The sequence below is a fragment of the Anopheles coustani genome, chromosome 2, assembly GCF_943734705.1.
Source record: "Anopheles coustani chromosome 2, idAnoCousDA_361_x.2, whole genome shotgun sequence".
NCBI classification, from domain to species: domain Eukaryota; kingdom Metazoa; phylum Arthropoda; class Insecta; order Diptera; family Culicidae; genus Anopheles; species Anopheles coustani.
Window position 1 is genome coordinate 33,679,225 of NC_071289.1, and position 26,241 is coordinate 33,705,465.

Below are 26,241 nucleotides of genomic sequence, written 5' to 3' on the forward strand. Positions count from 1 at the left end.
TAATCGCTTACATAAAACCCGGCCCAACGCGCGCGAGCGAGGCGTGCGTAAGCCCACTTGGAAAATCATAACAATCTTAAGTGCGGTGCGGTTCGGAATCGTTGAAGATCAACGATTTCTCTACCATCTAGCGGGGTCCGCGAGCTTTATGCGACCAACAACTGGGGGATTAGGTCAAGCTCACTGAAGGGAAGGTAGTGACAGAAAGAAGTGGAACGGGGAAAGAAAAAGGTAATAGTCTTCATCACCGTCAGTTGTTGTCGCCCGCTTTGCTATACTGCTGATGGTATTTAAATCGAGACGAAAATCAACACACAATTAACACAAGCTAACGGCTTCGCTGGGTGGCGTGTTTTAGTTGAGCTTGAAATTTAATTTGTTCCTGCAAAAGAGAGAAACAGTTGGTTCACGTGGTTTGTCAGGTGTGTCTATTAAACTTTGAGGCTTGGGAGGGAGGACTATTTTCAAAAGATATTATCAACCTGGATGCAATGTAAGTTTGTTCGACGAAGATTTTCTGATAAAATGGTATTGATCAAATGTTTGCTTCCTGACCAAATGACAACACATTGGTAAATGCACTTGAAGACTTCACTTGAATCAGTTTAAATATACAAAGACGACCTTAAGAGCTCCACCAATCCGTTGGCACTTCATTTCGAACCGCTCGTGAGTCATGATTCATGCAACACCGGCGGCCACCCGTTTTTCCGTTCACTTTTACGGTTCTGGCAGATTCCACCATTTTGCTCTTTTTTTACTGCCGATTATAAATCTTGCCTGTCAAGTGTTTCCGAGCCGCGAAAGTGACTTCAATCTGACCGTGCCGAACCGTCCGCCATTCTGAGCGCGCCTCCAATTGGGCGATAAACATGAGGATGGTTTTTATTTATCAAGACTTCCCTTTCGATGGACGGCGGCTTTGCTTTCGGCGTCGGCGAGCGGACGGAGATGAGCAGTCATTGTTCTTAGCCTCTAAGCTCGGGACTCTCACCATCGTGCCCCCCGAATGGCAGAAGCTTACGCAAACTGGGTCGTGTCGGATCGCCGGGAAAAAAGGCTTTGCATTGCGGGTGTGGGTAGGAAAGGGAAAGGGAGGTAAACATTTATGTCCATGGCCCTTTTTTACGATCACACCGCGCGGTTCGGCGCAATTCCGTGAAGCGTTGAAGTTTTTCCTCCCTTTTCGCGTCAACAACAGACCGGGGTTGCTGGGGAGGTTTGGAGATGTCTTTCGCAACGCGTCTCTGGCCAGCAAGGGATGCTGGTCAGTCCGAAACGATGCCGGGGATGAACGGATTACGGAGTAAGGGCTTTTACTATCGCTACCGCTACCGAACCGCCGCTGGCTCACGGCGGGAATGTAAAGCTCCTCTTTAAAATAATGATGATGATCATGAGTGTGGCCTCCTAAAAGTGTCGGGAAAATTTCATGGTTCACTTTTGGTTTTGTTTCTGCTCTCGGCCGCGGAGAAAGAACGGCAACGATAGGAAGCAGGCCGGCCTACCGCTGGGAAAAGGTTACCTGGTAGCCGGGAATGCCGGCTCGCACGAAATTGGCGAAACCGATTACGATCGTTACACGATCCTCATCTTACTACTACTATTTGCCGGCGCACAAGTGCACGACGGCGGTGCACACTTCGATTTCCACTGGGCAGCCACCATTTTCCACGCGGCTCGGAATCGGCACACATGTGTCAGCGGTTCGCGAACGTGGCGAGCGAGTTCCGTTTGGTATGCCGGGGGAAAGTATGGTTCAAGTGCCAGCACTACCTGTGGCTCTGGCTTGGCTGCTGTGGAACACTTTACCCGCATCATGCCGGCTGATGCGGAACATTCTTCCGACAGCTCAAACAAACGGGCATTTGCAAGTTTTAGCTTGGAATGCGTTGGTTTCGCTTTTCCTTTTTATTACTTGCAGTGAAACCGACGCACAGAATGGTGTCGGGGTTGCCAAATATAACTTTCGGGTAACACTTTCCTTGCGTGTTGGCGTGGTCTTATGGGAAATTAGGATAAACCTTTTCCTATTCTAGCCCTTTGGGAATAAACATTCCTTACGGGTCGATTAGATAAATGAATATTTAGGAAAAGGATCTATACTAGAGTTGTGTAACAAAGATTCAGATTCATGAATATCAATGAATCTTTCAACAAATTAAATTTGTCCAAAAGATTCAGAAATCTCAAAATCCATTATGGTTGAGGGATTCATAAAGATTCATGAATCTTTCGAAATTCACGAAGGATCATACAGATTCGTGATTCTTAAGGGATTGATGACATGATTCTTCTTCTTCCAAATGAATCTGGAATCTTTCAAGATTTATGAAATACAAACGACAATTCCTTTCTCGACGCGATTTATCAAAATTTCGTACAAAATGCACACAAACTTGTCGTTTCTAATTTCACAACCTTTCATAGCGTAGCTAGAATATTTCAAGATACAGGAATCTCATGATTCGAATTTCTAAGGAGTCATAAACCTTCTAAGAATCATGAATAAAGATTATTTATCTCCAAAGTTTAATGAACCCCCAAAGATTAATGAACCCCCAAAGATTAATGAATCATTCTGAATGATTCTTTCATAAAAGATACACATGAATGAATCTTATCCCAAGAGCCATAAGACCCAATTCTAGGTTATACTAGTTTGCTTTTGTTCATTTCTTACTGCCACAATGATTTCTGCTTATCAAGTTTAGATAAGGATTTTACAGTAAAACATTCCTTTTGAGTTTGCAGATGCTTTTCAAAAGTTGCTTCAAAGACACCATTTTATCGATCGCACAAGCCTCCGTCGATTTGTGTGTAAATCAAGCAAGAAAGTGAAAAGTGTGCAACTGAGGGTGAGCATGAAAACTCCGCATTGGATATCGGATCGTAATTTTAATCCATTGGTTTTTCTCTTATCCTTTGCAAAAATATTTCATACCTTTCGTTCGCATCACGCTATTGTTGTGCATTATGTTGTAGCATATCGCTTCTGGCCAGCACCCTTTCAGCCTGCCTCCCCCCTGAATATCACAAAGCGTTCAATTCGTCGAGGGTGGGTAATGTTGGTGTTGTAGGGCTGGTAATAAAAATAATCATCTTCATCATACGTGTGCTTTTGATTGCCGATGGGAGGGGGAAGGCGCAAAGCATCCGGTAAAGTGCGCTGAGAAAAAAGGCCCAACGCCTTCCGATGAGCGCAGGCAGAGGTGCTTTTCTGCCGCAATTTGCCACTTTGTGCCTTGGCTCCGAGCGTGTAGGTGGTGTCGGGTTTCTTGTGAATATGCTCGCGAATAATGCGTTCATGTACATGTACCACACACAGCTGAGATGCGCTCAGTACGTGTAGCGGGTGGAGGTGCGAAACGGTGGAACGCGCGGGCAGTTCTTCGGGAGCTCGCGAGAAAACAGCATCGCGCACGTGCAATTTGAATGATAAAACGTACGGGTGGAAAGTGAGAAGTTCATGACCTCGGTAATAAAAAACCGGCGAATCCGTTTCACATTCCCATGTGCCTGGGGACCGGGGGTCGGGTTTTGGGGTAAACGATCGCGCGCCACGGGAACGCGCGATCGATTCCGATGGAAGATGGCGGATTTAAAAATATATCGCCTCTCAGCATAATGATACGGCTTTGCGCGCACTTATTTTCCTGTGTATGTTTTGGGGTTGCAAATTGAAATAAGCAGACAGCACCAACCCCTTACCCGACACGCCGCCGGTTGGGAATTAATTTGCCTGGCCCGTTGACTCTCAGGAAGCGAAGGAGACAACCGTTGCCAAACGGAACTCAACATGCGTGTGAACTGAAGTGAAACTGAACCCTTTGGCAGGTATTACTGCGTACGACGTCCGACGATGGCACAGAATTCCAACGAAATCCCCAAATCGAATCAATGCGGTTAAAAGAAGGCGAGGAGTGCTGTGGAAGCTTTTATGCCGAAAAGCATAAAACTGTCGAGTGTCAGGACGCGTTAAGATCTCTCACAGTATCGTACCGGAACTGCGCCATGCCTCCGATAGGGTTATTCGAGCCTGGCGATCGGATGATTGTGCGTAGCCCTTCACATCCTGGTGTTAAATAGATCCTGTTCGGCGATATCCTCCGATGGCCTTGCGAACTGCGAATGGATTTGACCGCTTCGAAAAGTAAAGGAAGCGATACATAAAAATACAAAACAACAAAACTGATTGCTGCAACGTTTAATACATTCGATCGAGGCAATTTTTTTTCCCTCAGTCAATCACTGGTTTTAAATTACCATGTTGGCAATACTTATTGACAACTGTTCAATACACAGAGGTTACCTCTTGTTCACGTCTTGAATTACCTTCAATCATACCGTGAAAATGAATTTTATGCAGGTTGTTGTCTATCACTTTCTATCGTTTCGCTTTGTTACCTTTTTTACATTCATTTTCAATGTTAGCCAATGCTTTTCTTTAGAGCTTTTTTTCGTATACGCGCTTTTAAATGAAACAAATGTTGGTCTTCAACCCAGCGATGCGTTTGTCCTCATTTCGGTGGAGACTGTGTGAAATTCGAATCGTTGTGGTACGTCCCGATCAATCATTCGTGCGTCGGCTACGACAATGTGATAATGCGTCACTTCCTCCAGGGCTCTCCTGGGCGCCGGCGATGCACATACAATGCACTTTGCAGGCGACGCGATGGAGGTTAGACACAACGCAAGCCGAAAACCACCGTTACATCGGCCCAATGTTTTCCCTCCAGAGCCCACGGAGGCGGTGTTGAAACGCCGTTAGCGCTTCCACGGCCGAGGCGCGAGCGGTAGACACCGATTTGCGTAACTTCCTTCCCTGTGCTTGCGGGAGGAGCCCTAAGTCGGTCGGGTTAGTGAAGCCACTCGTCGGCGCCCATCGCCTTAGTGCCTTAGTGGGAGCTTCTTCTTCGAGCGCGTTTGCTCAGCCAGCGCCGCGCTCCTGTGCCGTGTCTGTGGGCTTCTTCGTAATGCCCGGGCTGGGGCTAAAACTAAAACAAAACCTACGCTCGCAAATTGCTACTTGCGTAGTCGTCGATAGCTTGGGGTTAGAGGTGAAGGCAGACCGGTAGAAGGAGAAACCACGACGGCTGCGGATGGATCTCCCGGTGGACTACATTCTATTACATCACCGCAGACATCGCTGTAGGGGTGGTGCGCAGTTCTTCCCTTAAAGCCAGCTTCCTGTACCCACGGAAGACTCAAGTGGTGCACTGCAACGCGGTTCGCTTCACCTTCAAAGGGAGTTTTGTTCGACAGTGTTTATATTTCTTGAGCTGAGATTTATTTTTCACTTGAGCAATCTTGTGCTTAAACTTGTATGATAACATGGTCTACTTTTATGATTATTTTATTCGTTTACTTTGACGTTGTTGCAAACGTAGAATGTTAGTCATTCTAAACCCACTGGTATGAATTATGTGTAAACTTTATGCTTTCCGCGTGTAATTCGTTGCTTTTTGGAATAACATTTTAGCACTCATGCTTTCCAATTTCGGTTGCGTGAGTTCCGCCACGATCAGCGCGCTCGATAGAAACGTGTTTCTAGCCGGCATCATATTTCCGTTTTTCACCAGTCGTGATCGGGGAAAATTGACACTAAAAGTTGCACGTTTCCTCCACGAATCCGTTCCATTACGTCACCGCGCTGCCCATTTTGCTAGCTACTTTCAGCACATCCATGATGTGATCTCATCCATGTTTATTTGGGAAAACATGTTTCCGAAAATGGAATGAATCCTCTTTCAATACAATCTGATCATGTCAAAAGATAAAAGCCTGCAGTGGATGAGCACAAGATAAAGTAAAATTGATGGCTCCTTGCTTGCACAATAGATATTCAATTTGGTGCAGTATTAATTGTATTCACGTTAAACGACGTGTGCTGGTGGTTGTATGATAAGGGAGCCCATATTTTTATTTCCATTATTGCCTTTCGTTTCAAAGCGGCCCCTCATACAATCGAGCTCCTTTACCCAAGAGCTGATGTTAAAAGTGGTGCTTTACATGAAAATCATAAATATTCCGTGGATCCTGTTTTCTTCTTCCTCACTTCACACCATGCTCTAGACAAAGGCAATGCAAATAAAGGAAGGGCCCCTCCCTTTGCGGTGGTGTTTGCATGCTTTCCCAAATGGCAACACATGGAAAATGCACAAAGGATGCTGCCGCAACACAATTGCTTAACAATGGTCACTCCGCGAGCGAAAATACATTCCAGATCACAGACACCCGAGCCGTGCAAGTGGAGGTGTGTAGATATGAGTAGCCATGACGTGCAAACACGAACCGAACAGCGCAACAACACCGGTCTGGAACGGTGGGGCCCTCTCGCCGCGCCCGATCCTGTGCTACTGTTAAGCCATAAAATAAATAAATAATCTTCCGCCGACCATTAGTCAAAGTTTATCACGCTCAACCCGCCCGCTACCGAAACACAGGGGCCACGTATCGTGCCCGATCGCTTCGAATGGTTTATTATGTTTGGCCGGCGCGATCCTTCTCCCCGAGGTGTCGCGCGAAAAAGGGTGTAAGGCGATTTAGTAGTATCGAGCCAGTAGAGGAGAGGCTGCCCTTTGTTTGACAGGGTTAGGAGTGTGTGTGTGTGTGTGGAATTGGCATGCCATTTCGGTTCTTTTTTGTCGTGCTCGGCCCGGGTGACAACCGTTTCGAAATTTGCCACCACACGCGGGCCCATCAATAATAACGCCAACAGAAATGTAGCAGATGAAAAACAAACCCCCATGGCTTAAAAAAAAAAGGGCAACATATAGCACTCGATCAAAGCCCCTAAATGTAACGCCTTTCAGGGCACGGATCGAATTATTTATTGCCGAAGCGCGAGAGAGGTCCTGCGGGGCGCGCGTGTGTATTACGCTGTCATGTTTCGTACCTTTTCGTTTGGCCCGCGGTAATTTATTTTGCCTAGAAAACCTGAACTATCCTGCGAGACCTTATTCCACCGACCGGCAACTGATTACAACGTGTATTGTTTCTCCACCCTTTTTTGTTGCAGATTGCGCCAGGACAGTGAGCTGCTTCTATCGCGATCGTCCCACAACTGGTCCCAGCAGGACCTGCAGCAGCTGGCGTCCTCGACGAGCAGCAGCATCGGCGATAATCACAGCTCGGCGGAAAGCAACAGCTCCTCGACGGAGACGCTCAAGTGGCTCGGCTCGATGAGCGACGTGTCCGTGGCGAGCCATGCCACCAGCACCTCCGCGCTATCCAGTGCCGGTAAGTAAAGAACAATGTTAAGAACTTCACGCGTGTGTGATTGCGGTCGTTCGGGAAAATGAGTTCAATTCGTTTTTTTAACAGAGTGATAATGGTCAGTCCCGGAAGGAAAAGCTCAGGGTACGCACTCCTCCACGCAAATCACCGCACAATTTTTATTGAACAAAATCGCTTTTGCCTACGAACAACTTAATCGATTCCCGGGTGCACACGAGCGTGCTGCTTTTTTGCTGGAAGCAATTTACATCGCTTCATCCCATTGCTGTGGAAGCCTGGTGCCTCATTATTTACCCTTCTCGGTGGTGATTGAATGAATATTTCCTACTTCATCGCCCATTGAACGAAGCAATCAACCACCACCACCACCACCGCCAGAGCGTGGTGCATCCACCATCCGCGAGTGTATTCATTTCAATCCGACCGATAAATTCACCATATGCGCCCGGCCGGGTTCGTCGCTTGCTTGCTGCCAAGCACTCTCGATTGAAGTCTTTCGTTTTCAATGGCCGTTCTTTACCCGCTCGGATGGCGTGCCGGGCCGGGATTGACCTTTCACAAGCATGCGCTGTTTGTGGTTCCATTCTGGACGTTCCCCCGCTCGCATGCCTACCTGCCTGCCTGCCTGAGAGAGTGATGGACTGGTGCCCTTTCGCTGCCACCACTTTGGGTGCGAGTAAAATTTAACACGAAAACGAAGCGAACGGGCGGGGCTGGGCCTGGTTGGATGGATTTTACTTTTCCTATTTATTTTCAAGATTTATCACCACAGCCTCAGCCTGCCGGTGTAAAGGTGCTGCCTGAGTGCCGGTTTAGGGAAAGATGGTTTAAAGTTTTGCCACTCGCGGAGAAGTGCAATGGGGCACTGCAACCGAAAGTCCGGCACTGGCTCTGCAACACTCCCTTTTCGTTTCGAAGTGGCTAGGAAACAGTAGCTAGGTTCTTTTTCGCTCCCTCCATCTGCTGCTCGCTTGAAAGGTAGGTGCAAATGAATTGGTTTTTCATTTTAATGCCCTTACGTCCGACGCCCACGTCGTTTGACGAAAGCGCACGACAAGTGAGCATCGATCGGTTAAGTGGCATTTTGTTCGCACCCAATGGCTCTTAGGGATGAGCACGAAAGGAGGAAACCATTTTCATGCAAATTAGCGATAAATTATAGAACGTGGGGGTGAAGTGCTGTACGTTTTCCTCCCTCCCAACGACCCAATGCTTCCCTTTCCACGCAGCGAGTAATGAGATAATTATTTATTCCACTCTTTAGAATCACACATAGGCAAAAATTAATGCCAGCCTATTGGAAAACGCGCGTTGTGTGCTGCTCGAAGTACAAAGGTGTAGGAAAAGCTACACCCGCCGATATACCATCGGCAACACCGGAGGACGGTGACCTCACTTGACGTTTCAGGCGCGCAAAAAGGAGGAAGTGGTTTTTATGTGCGTTTCAAGTACGAAAAATGATTTAGCTGCGGAATGATCGGAGGGCGGGCGGTGTGTTTACCTTTTTTTCCCACCCGCGAAAGGTCGATGTCCTTGTTGCCCATCCGCCGAAGGGTCTAGGTTGTTGTGGGTGCCGTTCGTGGGTGTAGACGGATTTCTTTCGCGTTCTTTTCCGTTCGCCACTGCTCGGATGTCAAATCGGCGCAATGCAGCTTCGTCCGCGGGTAAATTGAGCCTCGTCCGCGGCTCGAAGCATCTTCCTTTTTTGTCTTCCTGTTTGCTTGCATCCGGCGACGATGGTGATGATGATGATTCAGTGTGAAGCCCGATAATAATCACCCGACCGTGCAATTACGATCACTTTTGTCCACTTAGGGCGCTCGCGCCCGAGATTGCGCTCGCCCCGGTGTGCGAGGTGTTGTACACTCTACTCTACGCAAGGAAGTAAATCATACCCTGCTCGTGTCCATCTTTCTCACCCTTCCGAAGAATGTTAAATTGTAACACGCAAGCCTTTTCACTCGCACGCCGTTCTGGCGATCTTTAAACGTGCCTTGAGTCGGTGGAAGCAAGCTTTAGCTGCTGGGGAGTAATTCTTTTTGAAATGCACTTTTCTGTTGTTGTTTACGTCGGACAGAACCGTCCCGGTACATTACCGGTACCGTTTGGGGTCGGTGCATTCGCCCTGCGGTGCGAGTGTCCGAGGGCAGTTTGATTGAAAGTAAGGAAGTTACTGATCATGTCTCGAGCCCTGATCGCCTGCTGTTTGTGCAGGGTAGCCTTCAGGGGCTCACTCTCCGTTTGTTTGCTTTCTTATTAAAATGTTTACTATTTATTTTGATGGATTTATTGTGATTGCGACTGCTGCCGATCGGCGGACAACGGGGTAAACAACATAACAAAAAGCATGCAGGGCAAGAAGGAAAAGGTTATCGACCGAAAAGGTTACCTCTCGGTCGGGACGGGTGATCTGCGTGCAAAGGAGCATTTCAGTTTCCCGGCGTGCACGCGAATATCCTCGAGCTAAAATAGTGGCAGTGCTGGCAGAATGATGACGCTGCATTGGAAAACCATTGGTCCCCGTTTCGGTGCGGTGCGAATCGTTCTGGAAAATGGCTGTCTTTCTACACTACAGTCTCTCAACGCTTCGAGTGTGCCGTAACTCTCGGGACGCTGGAGCTGATTGACGGACTGCTTAAGAGAGGCCATCCCCGATGCCAATCGATGTTTGGTAGCGAAGGATCCTGTCAAGATTGTTTGCATAACGGTGTGCTGCCAACGTCTGACTGTCGCCAATAACCAACCATAGACGCGAGGAGTGGGAAACGATCAATTTATTACATTTTTATAAGCAATTTATCGTCCTATTCGGTCCAGCGTATCCTTGGCGGCTTGGATCATTGTACTGCAATTGCGGCCCGTATTGCGTATTTGATGGCATTCAAAGTGACCTTCTTTAATGTTACGAGTGGTTGTTTGAATAAATGTTCCATGTATTCAGTTCATTCACTTGCAATTGTATTAACCGGGAATGTCGTTAAAACTGCGAGAATCTTGTTTTTCTGGTCCCCGCACTGGCTTGGTATTTATGTCCCCCGGACCAATGACGTGTTATTGCACGCCCGGTTCGGTTGACATCTTTCAGTATCAACGTATCATACCAACACACATATGTATTAATTGAGCGTCAGCGGAAAATAATTAAATTCCCCTGTGATGATATCATTTTACAACCGTTCCATAAAACATTGACGAGTTCTACTTTTGCTTTCAGCATTAATTTACGGCTTTACGGTTGACGCGCGTGCCTAGATCCGCAAAATAAAATTCGGCAAAAAGTCCTCCACCGCACAACAAACATTCCGTTTCGTGAATGCTCCGTTCGGTTTTTGAGTTATATGGTTCCTTGCTGTTTTGTTTCTTCTCCAAATAAACGTGCGCGGAAATAGGTCCTGTCAAATTAGCATACGTCATCGGACAGTAGGTCACAACTCGAACCCAGGCGTAACTCAGTAGCCTAGGGTAGGCGCGAAGACGGAAATGGTCAGAGCATAAACATTGCTAAGATAACAAGATGGATGTTGGCTGTCTCTACTTGGCACATTTCCGTCCGCTTAGATGTATCGACACGTCTGGCGTGACAAAAAGGAGCAGTACGCAGTTTAGTAATCGTGGCAGATGGTGTTGCGAAAAGGTGAGAAACCCGGGTTTGCCGTGGGCGTTAACAAAACATTATCGACGGTGACGAAGAACCAATTGAACAACCTCTTGGTACGGCCTCTTGGTAGACCGGTTGATATCCTGAAAAAAGCTTTCAACGTTGTTTTATTCACCCTGCAACGATGGACTGTGTTGTAGTTGCTAGTAACAAGCATCTGCTCGAAATAGTGGTACGTTAAAAAAACAACTCAATGAATAATTGAAGCATCGAAACCGGTACGGTGCACATTTCCATATGGCAGTGTGTTGTCCAGCAAGCTATCAGAGGCACTGCGACGCGTGTCTCTTGCACGCATTCGATAACCGCGAAGGGATATGTGTCACATGGCGCAAGCATCGATGCCTTTTTTCTGCCTTCCCCTTTAAGCTGATCAATGTCCATGTTCGAACGAATTGCAATCCTCTTATAAACACATCGATTCCTTATCCTTTGCCCCCTTCGTCGTCGCCATCGTCGTGTCGAGTGCGCAAAGCAAAACAAGAATGGACGCTGGTACGCAAAACTTCCTCCTCTGCGTTCCAACGCTGAACCCACGGAAATACGGAGTATTTATCTGCGACTGCGAACATTGTCGCAATGTCGCCCCGATGACAACGCCCGAACGCGGCTGGGAGAAAACGGCCGAACGCGCGTGCTGCCTGCTTTCCTTGCCGGAAACCTTGAATTCGATCTGGCTGCCAATAAATTACGGGTAACGCAAAAATACTTCGTGCCTCGGAGGGTGTTGCAGTATCCCTCGGCATAGAGCGCTCCGCGTTTCGAGCGAGATGACCGGCTAGCCAAAAACGGTGAAGTAGTAAGATGGGGGGAGGGGGAAACTTCTTGATGGTGGAAGCCATACAAGCACGCCCAAGGAGCCCCTCCCCGCAAAAAATGAACTCTACGCGTACCTCACACCGAACCAGAGAGTCCTGGTGGCGAAATGTTCTAGAAGCAACAGAGTTGAGTCCATGCGGAGTTGGGTCCCAAAACGTTGTTCGCAGTGGCACTCGCTAAATTGGACATTCGTGTTGGTGCCTCGGAGGTACTCGGCAAACTCTTGACACGTTTGACCACGAAAAGGGCCGTGCCAGCATGGATCGCGTGCTGCCTAGCCATGATTCTAGAGCGAGCCCGCCGAAACCGAACCCACCGATGACAACAAGAAATAGAGTTGTGAAGAAAAGGTTGGTGTAACTCTCCACCCCGGGAGGGCCGGGTCCGAAATATGGGATACTGGGTGCAAAGGGGGGGTTCACGGTTGAAAGAACTGGTTTTCCCCCGTCGGCGATATCGGGCTCCGGTAGTCCGATAAAAGGATTTCGCTCTAACGTTTCGCGGAGCTTTGACCCATTCCGCAGCCGGGGTGCTGGGGTGGAGTTCTGAATGTAGAATCAGCTACACAGCATGCTCTAGCTATGTAGACCCTTGTTGTTCGGCTTTCAAATGCTGGGCTCAACACTAGCGCCGTATCTCTAACGTCGGCTTTAGTCTTGACCACCGTTTTTAAGGAGTGGTCCACAGTGGAAACCGCACAAGAACTTGGCACAAAATAATGCCGAAAGAAAGACAACACGCTGAGGTCAACCAGAATCAACGCCTTTCGGACGCCGCCTTACCTCCCTCCCTCGACGAGGAGCCTGCTAAGCGGCTGAGGGGGTGGAATAGGGAGCGAATGAACAGAACGTGGAGTCATATTTGAGTCACGATTGATCACCATTATCAGCGTCTCCCCGGCAAAGGTTCAACGTCCATTCGTTTCGTGTCAAACACAAACGTCAAGGCGAAAAGACTCCTTCCATTGCCTGCTAATTGCTAATTTGTCCAGAAGTTATACTAAACACCGATAGCGTTACACTAGCACACACATACACAACTCTGTTTGATTTGCTGATGACTGAAGACTGTTTACGGCAAAATCCTTGAGTTCTATTTTTGAGAAATATCTGAGCCGCTTAATGGCGGCTGCCGGTTTGGATGGAGGCAGTGGGGTTCAATTGGGTTCATGCTTTGATCGCCGTTCAACCGCACACACAAATTCCTCCCTCGGGAACGGAAGTCGAAACTTTCCGAATCGTTAAACGATCGGCCAGCTTAACCTCTCGCCGAGGGACTATAATGAGTGTGCCTGCCTGCTCCGGAACGGTCAGTTTTTACGCGGTTTTTCGTTCCTTGGCAGAAAAGCAGAAAGTTCCCGTAGTTGGGGGAAGGGACCTGCAAACGGGGAGCAGCAGCAGATCAAGCCCTCCCGGAGGTCGTAAAACTTCTGCTTCCCCGGCAGCATTTTCCACCATCCCCGGAGGGGGGACTACTCTAACACTCTGGACGTTCAGAATATTATCGAAAGCAGAAGTGAATGCACTTTCCGTGCCGGTGTGGAAGTTGCCGATGCTTTCGATGTTCCAGCGTCCTCTTTAGCAGCACCGGCGGCAGATTTCTTCGTTGTATGGCGCGTTTGGCAATGGTTGGGTTGATGCACGAGAACGATTTCTATGTCGTCGTCCCCCGTCCCGGCGGAAGGATTGGTGGAAGAAGGTTGATGGCACGGAATAAGAGTCGGGCTCCCCGAAGGTCCCTCCGTCAGATCCGAAAACTCTTTGGCCCCGGGACCGTAGAGAACAGGTTTGTTGTGGCGTCCGTAAGCGAGAAAAAGAAACTGAAACGAGTTTGTATACACACACCCCACTACCACCCTCCCTTAGGACCTCGCGGTTCCCGGTTGGGAATGTTGGCGAGGTTAAGCAGAAAGAAAGAAATGAAAGAATCGGACGGGAGAAAGATGAGCAAAAAAAAAAACGTCCAAGATCAAGGGAAGACACCTTTGCACGTTAAGATGGGGTGCGCGCACGTTCAATGCAGGCAGAAGGATGATGATGCTGCTGCAAAAATGGTCCGTTTTCGTTCCGCGCAGAGCACGACGTTCGGGTCTGCAACCATCCGGTGCGTGATGATGGTACGGTTTGGCTCTGGGGTATAAATATGGCCGTGTTTTTTGTTTCGTTTCGTTCCTCCAGGCAATGATTAGCCCTATCTGCGAGCATTGCAATTGTTTTGGGGAGCGTTTCGTTGAAACGATGAGCTGTGCACGGGCAGAAGTGCAGTGTGCCGTTGATGGCGTAGCCTCCCGGTGGCTACAGGGTTGTTTTTCTCCTTCAGCCTCATTCGTGTTGCTTTCTTTATTTTTCTATGCATCTCCATGCTGGCCCACGACCTTGGAGATTAACGTTTGCGGTTTGTGGCAGGTGCAATTTTCGTGATACGGGGTAAAAGGGCCGTTTTGGTGGAAACCCAACCCCGAAAATTGTTCCACCGGACACAAGTTTTAGTTCTATATCCCCTCGGGGCAGGACAAAACAAATGGCTTTTTAACTAATGGCGTAGTTTTTTGTTTAAGAGAAACGATTAGTTTATGCTACGCAACCAAAGTTTGGCACAACCAACACACCACACACACACACATTCGATAATTAGTAGGGATGCGTTGGCTTTTGCGAAATGTTACTGCTAATTATTTTGTGACTTGCGGCATCGGTTTTTGCAGCGGTCGCGTATCTGCTTCTTTTGGGACGAGTATTCTGTATTCTTTCTCTTTTTTATTTCTTTGCAAAAACAACTACGCAGACAGTTGGCGCCAACGATTGGAGTACCTTGTAACTGCATTCCTTGGTTTAATCATCGAATGACAGGATGTTGGTGAAAATTAAAATACAACTCAAGCAAGATGGTTTTCTATAGGGGAGAATCTTTTGATAGCTGCTTAACGTCGTTGGAACTGTTCTTTACGATCCTCGCAAAGGCTCTGTCGGATCACTATCAAACACAGTTTATCGTTTGATTGCTTCCAATGAGCATGCGCATTCGTGATATCAGGAAATGGGTGTCATAAACTTCGACCAACCCCTGCGCTCCATTGGGTCAGATCGATTGAGTTCTCTAGGGCCGCAGCGAGAAGAAGAGTGCGATCGCACCGGAAAGCACATCGATATGTCGAAATAAAAAGAACCGATACATTCTGCAACATTCTGCAACATTGTGTGGCACTGAGAGATTTATCCACTTTTGTGTAATTCTTGTCGATTTTCTGTCAAGTTATTTCGCTTTGCAGTACTTGCATCGAGTTCATCCCGCTGGCCGACGAGGAACTCACCACAGTTTAGGGATCCACGACGACCCAAGCCCCAGTCTCACAGTGGAGTTTTTCATCACAAACTTTATAGGCCATAATTTTGCGGATTATTTCTTCCGTAACAGGGGGGATTAAACGGAATTGAGGAATCATCGATCCATCATAACCGCGAGCGCGATCATCGACGCCCTGTGGACCCCTCTGAGTGTTGAGTTTTTGTGCCGGTAGTCCACCGTCGTCGACCAACCTTTCCCTTCCCGGGACGTGCTAGAGGCGGATGCGCCGTATTTTATTCGCGCGTTGCAATTTTGCGTAAGATCCAACGCCCCATCATGGTTTTTGCACAGCGCACACAAACGATGCAACAAACGCATCCAAAGTGTGCAGATTTGGTGCCGGCGAGAGTGATGGTCAATTCTGTCGTATTTTCTACTTAAGACGCGTAGGAAATGACTTTTCCGATCGGCATCCCTTCGGCCATCAATTTTTACACCGGCTGATTGGTAAAGTGGCGAAGAGAGAAGAAAATAAAAACGAAACGGAAAACCATTACGTACCGAAAACAATTACGAAGGTGATCAATAAAACACCACCAACACCGTCGTCGGTTGCTTTCGAGGGTCGAACGGGACGCGAGTGCCTTCGGTCTTGGTCAGAGTACCTCACTGCGAGCAAAAGAACTTCCAAGTCGGCCGCCATGCGTCTTGTTCTGCGACAGGCACGACTGTATTGCAAGCTGGTGGCGCACAGCCACGAATCAATATTGCAATCAACGCGGTTTCCGCAATAAAATGATCTGAAAGATCTATCCGAGCAAAGGGAGAGCGACGATCGCGACCGATCGATACTGTCAGAGCGCACAATCTACAAGTTGTGTTTCGCGTTGCGTGTGTCGACAACGGTACGAAAAAGTGTTACTACAAAAAGGGGGTGGGGAAGTACCAATAAATTTTACACCCGAACACAACATATTCTGCTTTGCGTTTATGATGATGGAGCTTTGGTGGATATTGATTCTAATAAGGGTCCCCGCGAATACGATGGGCGGGAAAAGAATGAACACGATTCAAACTATGTACACATGTTTCCTCCCATTTTCTGCAAAAAATCACTACATAAATCACTACGTTCAGATGTTAACTTATTTGCGACAAGCAGTTGCGCTATTGAAAGACTTTAATCTGCCTGAAGAGGTGCTTCATTCTGAACGGTTTCAAGTATGGAACTTACAGAATCGTGCTTTTTAAGGTTGAGTGATTTTAATTTTATAGTAATTCCACTTAGCGTTCTTGACATTTTTCTGCAATATATCTTCATGTAGTGCGTCTTAATTAAAGTCCTGACGCTGTCTGGTACTTTGCCTAAGTAGACACTCAAGGACATATCGACTGCTATAGGCGCGCAGTATTAGCAATCACATCGCGAGCTCCGTATATCTTCCGCCTTATTTATGAGTAAACACTTTTTAAAATCCACCACCGAGGTACCAAAGAGATGCACAATTAAATATCCCCCATCCCTCGTTAGCAAAGGCTTTTCGCACGTCGCCTCGGCAAAGGCAGTAAAATTTCAATTATAATTCAATCATGCGTCAAAGCGACGCACAAAGAAGAAATGTGTCCGTGCGGTTCAACATACGCCCCCGTGCCACCTAACGGTCCGCAAGTTGCAGCTTAAGTCCTCGGAAGCCAACGCAGGGCAGCCATAGAGTTCGAGGACATTGGACAGTTTATTTACTGCGTTACGCGACGATGGGCATCTCACACGGTGAAGCTGACATCTGGAAAAGGCACCGTTGTGCAATTATCCTTCACGTTTTATGTCATCCTCGAGCCTCTTCGGTTTCCGGTCTCCGACCAAGCGTGGTTAATTTTATTATTTGGATACAACAGTTTTCTATAACCATGCAATTAGAATCGCTTCCATATAAAGTTCTCCTAGGCGGTCCTAAAGTTAAATGGAGTTTGGAGTTAGATATCCATTTGCTGTGTGCTGAGACTTCTATTGTGGGTGTCTGTGCTGCCTACGGGCTAATTCTTCTCCAGTTCGAGAAGTTATTGGTTGTGAATAACATTCGGCTATTGTAATAATTCGATTTCTTTCCATTCAACTTATTGAAACCAAACTGCTCGTTTATTTGCAAAAGCTATGAACGGCGGCGTCATCGTGTTTACTGCTTTATGATCGCGTTCCCCCGCTAATGAGTGAAGCTTTATGAGTACCTCCGGGGCAACACTCGCACGGGGAAGCTGCGGTTGCTTCCTGCGGTCGATCCTGGGTGCCATTCCAGGGCTTCATTCCGGGTCCTGCCGTCCGAAGAAGGCGCCAAAGAGAGACTGCCCGACCGCAGGCGACAGGGTGCTGAAATTGAATGTAACCGTGTTTATAACACATCCGCATGGTTGGTGTTGTTTCTGGTTCAGATCCGGAGCGCCGCCTCCATTTCTCTGCTCGCAACAAGAGCTGACTTCATCATCGTCGCCCGGAGGATTTGACACGGCTTGACATTGAAAGTGTTTAACCGGTGGGGAAGCGTTGGTATGGCTCCCTCGTCGAATGAAACCGAAAGTGACCGATTGACTGCGGTCGAAGTGTGGAGTGTGCCTGGGTTGGGGGGGGGGGGAACATTTTAGTTCATTCGCATTCCAGCGAAGCGGGAGTCCTCGATTCGATCGATCGCAGAGTGGCGTCGGCGGTACGTCATCGGCTATGTAAATCACATTGCGTGATCGACGTAAATTTCCCTTTCGCGATCGCCGATGCCGATCGCTCGGAAAGTGATCCACTTTCCATCGGCAACACAGTCGATCGGCACGGGTGTGCGCCATCGCACCCTGGGAGACCCCATGCGAAACAATGAATCAATCACAACAACGGCGCGAGGGGCTTTCGGTGTTCGTGTGTGTCGGCGCACCGCGAGAATGCACAATTCGGCGGGGCGGCATCATTTGCATAAGCCGCAAGCTGCCGCCACCGTGAAGAACGGCGTGCACCGCGTCGACGGCACAAGATCATTGATCGATGTTGGAACTGTACTGGTGGTGGTTGGTAAAAGATCGCATGAGCTCCAGCTGTCGAGAGGAAGCCGCCGGCGAGGGAAGGAATTTCGATCTCCGATTTCAAGACGTCACCCTCGGGGCGGGCGACCGTCGTGCAAGAATTCAGAACCTCCCCCGGTACCCGGTAACGAGCCACGCCGGTTCGCACCGGAGGTTGCTGACCAGAGTGGTCTAATTGATGGTCCCAGTGGCTGCCTCTAAAACAATGTGGCGCGGTCTCGAATGTCTTGCGCGAGCGATTTCGCCGTGGAAGAACACGAATTCTGTGTATTGTATCATGTTTGTTGACATACCAGGAAATTGAGCTGATTTACTGTTCCTGAGCTCGCTGACAGGCGAGGGCCGATTGAACGAGAGTGGTACGAATCATTTGATACTTTGTGCGGAGTTTATGGCCTTGGGTGGGAACAGTTTACGACCCTCGCATTATGCGAAACTGTAATTGTATTTGTCTTATCGATCACTGAGCTTAAATACACGAATAAGCCAAGCAACATATCCTTAAGCCAGTACTATTGTTTGTCCACATGAGTCACAAACTATCCCTTTTTTGGAGGAGAAATTGACTTTATTACTATTTTTACACACCCAAGAAAACACCCTTTATCCATCGACGTGGTATGTGCGTTGTTTCCGACTCAGATGAAAATAGATATACAAAGTGTTAGCGGGCTGGTACGGTCAATCAAAGCTTTGGCCACTTCCACCGACGGTCCCGCTAAAGTATAGGGCAAACATTTACACACCATTGAAATGAAGCGATGAACTTGTTTTCCAAACCACTTGGCACTGCAAAAATTATCATACCATCCAATGATGGTGGTGACTAAGGCAAACAGTCTTTGTTGTTTCTCTGAACGTTTTTTTTATGCGCTTCTCAGGCCAAGTTTTGGGATTTTATTTTTACTTACCTCGTTTTCTTTGCTTTCGACTTGACTCAACAGGTTCAACCTCGCAGCTGATCGCGCACAGTTCGCGCGTCCGGACACCGCAGCGGCACAATTCCGAGAGCATCCTGTACATGTCGAACGATGACCAATCCACGCTCGGCGGTGTGTCCCAGTCGACGGGCTCGCTGCATCACTCTCACATGCTGACGCATCGCTCGCAGCAGCAGCAGCAGCCACATAACGTCCACCATCACCGACTCCAGCAGCAGCAACACAACCGACACAGTCATTTGGTCACGAACGGTGCCAGCGGCAACAATCATTCACCTTCGACCACCGTCTCGTCCGGTGGGACAGGAGGATCATCCCAAACGTCGACGGCGACAACCACAATCACGACGTCGTCTACAGGGGGCGGGCCTGCGCAACAACCTTCGCCCACGGGATCCACCACGACGCAATCGTCCGGTTCCGCGCCGAACACTCGCTCTAGTCGTAGCAATAATCGATTGTTTCCTATCAGCACATACACGGAGCCGCCCGGCAGCGGCAACGGGACTGCCGGAACTTCCGCCAACGGATCGATGGTCGATTTCAAGTGAGTACATTAGCGCATTCACGGCAATTACCTTCCGCATTTGGCGATATCTACGTGCTTACTTCATTGTGCATTTCTTTGTTCCTGTTTTGTTGTAGACAACTTAATACTCACAACTGGCAGTCAGTGGCGGATCGGATAAACGAGCTGGAAAAGCACCAACAGCAGCAGCAGCAACATCACGGCATCAACCAGCATAGCAGTAGCACGTCCAACCTAAATGGAAGTAGTATCGGTGGCACCGCAAGCAACAAAAATCATCTCAGTCAACTGAACTTGGCGGCAGCTGCTGCGGCCGCCGCAGCATCCACGCCCAGCCCGCTCACGCCGCCTGGCAAGCAAAGGTACACCTACTTCGATCCGAGTAAAACGCACCGCATTTCGAACCCCTCGCTGAAGGCCTTCCAAAAGAACGCCGTCATCTCGTACTTCGAGCGGCAGCAGCAGCACGCCCGCGAGAGTATCCACCATCGGCCGAACTCGCTGAACCTATCGACGAGCTCCGGAGGCAGCAGCCACTCCGGGGGAGGATCCCCCGGGTCGACGTCAAACTCGCCGCAGTCCGGATCGATGAAGGCGCACCCGGGTGGTGCTTCGCCGGCGGTGTCCTCTGGCGTAACGTCTCACTCGCAACGTTCCTCAATATCCAGTGCGTACTCGTCGGCCGCCGGTAGTATGATGGAGCTGTCGAATGGATCACTTTCGATGGGAAGCTACTCGCCACCAAGTAGCTTAGCCGTGCAGCAACAGCTCGATAAGCTGGCCGTGAACAATTTGCGTAATCAGCTCGCGTCGGTGCACACGATGAACCTACTGAACAAGGTTGTTGTTCCTGCGAGCCCCGGCGTTCATTCGCAACAACATTCACCTCTTGCCGAACAGCTTCAACAACATCACCTTCATCATCACCATCAACAGCAGCAACAGCAGCAAATGATCAGCAATGCTACATTAATACTCTCATCCTCAGTTGTACCAACCAATGGGTTGCCAAGTGTTCCGGGGGTCGAAGCACATTCGATGCATGATAGTCATGATATGATCTCTACTTTAGATGGCGCTCCACCACCACCGCCTCCTCCGAGAAACCGTGCCTCAATGCTACCTATAGGCAGTACGGGGCCGTATCCTTCCGCCCATATGGCTACCGTAAGAAGGTATGATTGATTCTTTGTAGTTCAAATTGTTGATTTTAAAATAGTCTACATCTTATTGATGGTATTCGTTATTTTTCCAGAACATCATCTGCATCGGAGTACTCGTCAATTCGTGATAAACTGATCCAACAACGTCAACAGCTGTCAAAGGACCTCCTGGGGCCAATGATCATGGGCCCGATCATTGCGCTGGACGATTGGGTACCGGAACGACCTCCCAAAAACCCAATGCTACGGATACCTAGTCCTGAGCTACCACCTCCTCCGCCGGTGATGACACCGACAGAGGACGTCCTGCTGATCAATCAGGACGAACCACTGCCACCACCTCCGCCGGAGCTGCTGCGTCACATGCGCCAACTGAGCGATTCCGGCGATTGTCGATCGAATTCCGCAAGCCGACGGAACAGTTTCGCCGGGCAGACTAACAAAAAGAGTCTCTACCGAGCGTCCACATTTGAGAACCTCTCGCCAGTGAACTCCCCCCCGGCGGTTCCGCAGTTGCCAAGAAACGTTGAACACATTGTTGCACCTCCTATGGTACCGAAGAAGCCCCACCAACCTCAGCAGCAGCAACAACAGCAACCACTGTCTCCGTCGGATGGTGGAAGTATGAGTGTTCTACGGCGACCAGCTTCCAGTATGGCCAAAACGCAAACGGTTCCTTCGATGGCTTCCGCCACATCCACCATGAATGGTGGCGGAATGCAGATGCCAATGCACCACCATCAACATCACCAGCATCACCGACATTCGCATCAACTGGCCAGTGGTAGGCAAGGGCAAGACCACCAAAACCATCGCCTATCGCTACCCTTGCAGCAGCAGACGGCTCAAGTGACACAGTCACATTCGGGCATGGTGATGATTCCTGCTCCGCAACAACAGCAGCAGCAGCCAGCGTTCGTTGCCGGTCGTCAGTCGGATACACGCATCTCCGTCCGTAAGCGAACACACAACTCGCAACAGATACCGGTCTCCGAGTATCTTCTCAAGATGAATGGGGCGGCGTTGAACGGCACAACTCCGCCGCCACCGTTGAAGCCCCGCATGCCAGTGCAGCCGCTGGCCGATTGCAATGGGCAGCAGCAATTTATCCAGCATCACCATCAACAACAACAGCAGCAGCTTCAGCATCAACAGCAGCTACAGCAGCATCATCAACTCATCTCCATGGGAAGCAAAAGGTATGTGGAAACGAGCGGAAAGTCTCAATTTTGCGTCAATTGTCACTGTTAAATTTGCGTCAATTTTGCATTCAAATACAGACCAAATGTTTTTCGTCACACCTTAGCAATGTAAACGGTGTAAGCTTCACCGGCACACTTTTATCACCCTGTTTCTAGACAAGGTGACGAGTATAAATGCGATCGCGATACAAGTAACCGATAATTAATGAAACATGCATGTTAACAACATCATTGTGTGCACAGTTCTATCGCCATTAGAACAGTGTGAACTTAAGATATCTGACCCGTAGCGGGGCGCGTAGTTACCCTAATTATTGAATCGTTGCCAAGCAAGCGTGCAATGGTCGTCGTTAGGTATACACACACAAGAGTTGTACCAGCGAGATCCAACCATCGGGATACCGATTTGTAATTGAATCATTTTCAACCATTCGGGATCTAAGCGGTAGGCCGACCGAATTCGGTCGAGTCGCAGTATAATCTCTTTGCGGTGTTTTTGTTTATCTTTTTTTCCAAGCGGATCGGTTCGATTGAGCTCCCTGTCGACATCGGCTACGTCGTTCGAACGGCGGCTGCAGTTGACCTATTCTTAATGGGCATAAATTTATTATAATCAAATTATGACCACCCGCACCCGGCTTCGATCCAGGTGCACCGTGGTCTGGCGGTAAGATCTATAACGGTTGTGGTCTTGGATCGTGGTGCAGTGGATGAAACTGTGTGCAGTCAGCTCGATTCGCAGCGTGGTTGCAGCGGGATCAAATCAATGTGCCTATTAATATTGGCCGTTTGATCGGTCATGATTTTAGCTTTGTTGCTGAGTTTTTTCTTCTTTCCCCCGTTTTTTCTCGCGTGCACGCGGTGGAAATATTGTTGTGGTTTTAAGTGTGCCTCAACATTGACATTAATTGATCTTGGCTTGGCGCTTTAAAAAGTTTGATCGCACGTTTAATCCAAGCATCGGATCGGACTGACTAATCCGGTAAGCGGTTGCGGAACCTGCTTTACTCTTGTGTGGCACATAGACGACCTCCTTCTTGCAGATGAACCATTCTGTTCATACCTGCGGTGGGGCCGTATCGGTTCCAGTGGTGTGTTTCCAGTTAAAACCTACAAGCTTTTGACCCCATTTGAATATCGGCTGATTGATTATGGCACTAGCCGAGCAGGGCACGATAATTAGGTTACCATAAATATTAACTTCGTGCTCGTTTCCTTTTTTCCAAACACTGCAACCTTAGAAAGAAGGTGTTGCACCGAAGGGAACCTTATCTTTCCAACGCTCGGCTAGATACTTGACCAGCTTTTACTACAGCTGCGTCATTGTGGTACAGAGTGGTGGACTATTTTGTTTTTCTCCACAACTTCCCCTTTGGCTGCTGGAAGTGAAGTCATTTGCACCAAGTCGTAGGACGATCGGTTTGGCTCTTGCTTTAGTTTGTTACTTAAAAAAGAATCGTTTTCTCGCGACCTTATGTCGTGGGTCTCGATCTTCTCGAGCGGAGATGCTAGGAAACAGAATAAATCACCACCGAGCAGCAGCACAGCTAGTCGCGATCGACCGACCGGCCATTGCAAGACCCGTTAGCGGCATGCGCGCAGTTATGGCGCGGAATGGCTAGATTTTTATCGCTCTACACTTTTCGCCCGCACCAAGTCTTGGGATTGCTTTCCTTTTTCGGCACGGAAATCAGCACTGGATTTGCCTCGGTCCCGTGGGGAGAACCGACGGTCACAGCAAAGGAGCAATTAATGGCTGCAACATTTTTGCACTTTATCGTCGCGCGCGGTGCATTCATTTGGGGCGCGATGGTTTTCTGCTCGATTCCAACCCGTGCCCAACCTATCTTTCCTTTTTTATGTTTGCACAAGCTAAGCAACTTTGTATTGAATGATGATGATGATGATGGTGATAGACAGTTTATTGATAAATTTAAATAGAACAATACGGTTCAAACGTTCATGCCACCCACTGACCATGTACCGTTAGTATAAACATCCTCCTTCGGGACCGTTTAGTGCTTAACGAAACGCTTCCTTGGCGAAGTTATATTTGCTCTAACCAACCAGATTGCAAGCATAAAACAGAGTTAAATGTGTATCTCATTTGCACAATCGCAGTCAGAGAATGGTGACAGCTAATGAATTGGAATCTGTCACGAGCCTGCAGTGCGGTGTTTCTTCTGATCTCCAAGAACAATCGTCGTGTTTCAATCGTGAACATCGTACCATTTGCACTTTCAAAGCAGCAGGATTTCTTCAGCGTCAATAGCAAAATCGTAATCTACACCACCCCGAAAAAAGAATAGGCTTTATTTCATTTTCCCCATCTTGATGCCGACTGGAAGATATATTTTGTCCAACATCGTGACCGACGAGGAAAAACGAGGTTTGTAAATCAGGCTTCTGCACAGCTCGATGGCGTTGGAGTTCTTGAGCACTTCGTACACCGAGTAAGTGACAAGGAGTCATCCCTCAACACGACCAACACGAGCGTTTGGTGTGACGTTATGGTCGTGGGCATCGTGAAAATGTCCAGTAGTCTTGCTTTACAATCCAAGTGATATAAGAAGACCAAAGATCGTGTCGTACGCGATCGTTGTTTGATGGAAAGGGTTCGATTCGTTCCATTGGCGTTTCCTCCCGATAATGCAAAGAAAGCAACTGTATGAAAAATTAGAAAAATCAAAGTACATGCCACAATTTTTATGTACCCTATCCTTCTGGAAGCGCTTAAGGTCAACAGAAAAGTTGTTGACCCTTGGCTAACGTCCTAACGTCCACCGTGCTCATGCCACTCGCTACTTGTACCCCTCCCACGTGACATTATGCATTTTCCGAATGTCGTCCCCAATAATATTGCCGGTACACGATTTTCTATCGTCACGCGGGGCGGGACGATTTATGGAACTGGAGCGCCACAGATCTCGTCGACGATGTCGCGCCCTTCTGCGCCCGTCCACAGCCACGGTCGGCCTTCTATTGCGATGCTACACGATGCCGGTGGAAAGCAAAGGGCACTTAGTGTTATAGCTTGTTTGGCATTTACAGGGCGGAACATTGGTAAACGGGAGTACGCATGTTGTTTACATTGGATGGCTACAATGTAAAGCCTCCTGGCGGCGCAGACGATGTTGTCGTTATTATCCGCAAACGTTTAACATGCCGGTCTTAAATCGTGAACTGGAAGCAGCGGACACCAAAACCGAGGTTTCTTTCTCGTTGATCCTGTACGGGGTCACCTAATTGATCTTTCTTGAAACATCGATCGATCGTCGCAACCCGACATGTTTTAGCAGTAAGAATGGCATTGCTTATTTGCTGAACTATTCAACACATTCACTTAAACATTGTTTTGTGTACTTTGTTTGATTTTGAAGGTACTTAATTTTTAAAACATATTTTAAACATATTTTGTTGAAATTTTGATTTTGAAATGATACTTTCTATTTATCTTTCAACGCAAGATCATAAAGGATTATAGCAATATGCTATAAACCACTTGCGCCGTAAGGTATGCAATTTCTAGTGCACGCGATTTATATTCGTACCGTTACCAGCGTTCCGTTGCCGTTACAAACTGGAACTGGTCTGGGCAAAGAAAAGCAACTGGACCAACAGGCACCTTTTTGTTTTCCCTTTCATAAACAACATTCACCGCACGGCGGCCGTTGAAAATGGCGCAAAAATCGGGACCTGAATTATGAACGTGGGATACACTCCACATATTCCACGCTCCGTTGTTTAACACCGCGTTTGCGTAGGGGGCTAGCTGGGCGTCAATTGAAATCGAAGAAAATTTCCAACGCTGGTCAGCGCTGCTTTTCCATCAATTGCATTCGCGAATCGGGCCAAGCGTTTCATGTGAGTGGTTGCTCGGCGAGAAAGAAGCATATAGCTGCTGCATATAGAAAAACAGGGCTCGGTTTCCTTTCCGTTTCGCGCATGTTGCAATTGGCGGCGTAGGTTGCCCCGGATCGGTTCATTAGCGAGGAGGCACTTTAGCATTCGCCGCGCTGCAGTTATCATCGATTTAGGCACGGGGACACATTCCGGATAGCGATTTAACGCCTCGAAGAGGGCGCGTCCAGCCCGCGCCAATAGTCAATTTATAAAGACGGATAGAGCCAAGAAGCCAGTATGTTCACACCTCAACCGCGACATAAGCGCGCGTGCTATTGTAGGAAAATAAAAATCGTACCACAGAACACCCGAAGTGGACGCTGGCGATGGAGAACCCTTTCGCGTTTCGCGTGAATTATTGCCGGTCGCCGGTGGCGTTCAGCTTTCAAACAACATTAGTGCCGTGCCGCGGATGGCTTCTCGGGCGCTCTTTCACTTC

The 26,241-nt window shown here is 48.4% G+C and overlaps 1 protein-coding gene across 1 annotated transcript in view; it reads left to right on the forward strand.

Moving 5' to 3' along the window:
* Window positions 1–26,241, forward strand: part of LOC131264272 (protein Shroom) — a 185,429-nt gene that overhangs the window by 76,075 nt on the left and 83,113 nt on the right. Inside the window, exons 3-6 of the mRNA XM_058266555.1 lie at window positions 7,022–7,242; window positions 19,009–19,552; window positions 19,651–20,709; window positions 20,790–21,896. Of these exons, the coding sequence (XP_058122538.1) occupies window positions 7,022–7,242; window positions 19,009–19,552; window positions 19,651–20,709; window positions 20,790–21,896 (2,931 nt within the window). The remainder of the gene's footprint in view (window positions 1–7,021; window positions 7,243–19,008; window positions 19,553–19,650; window positions 20,710–20,789; window positions 21,897–26,241) is intronic.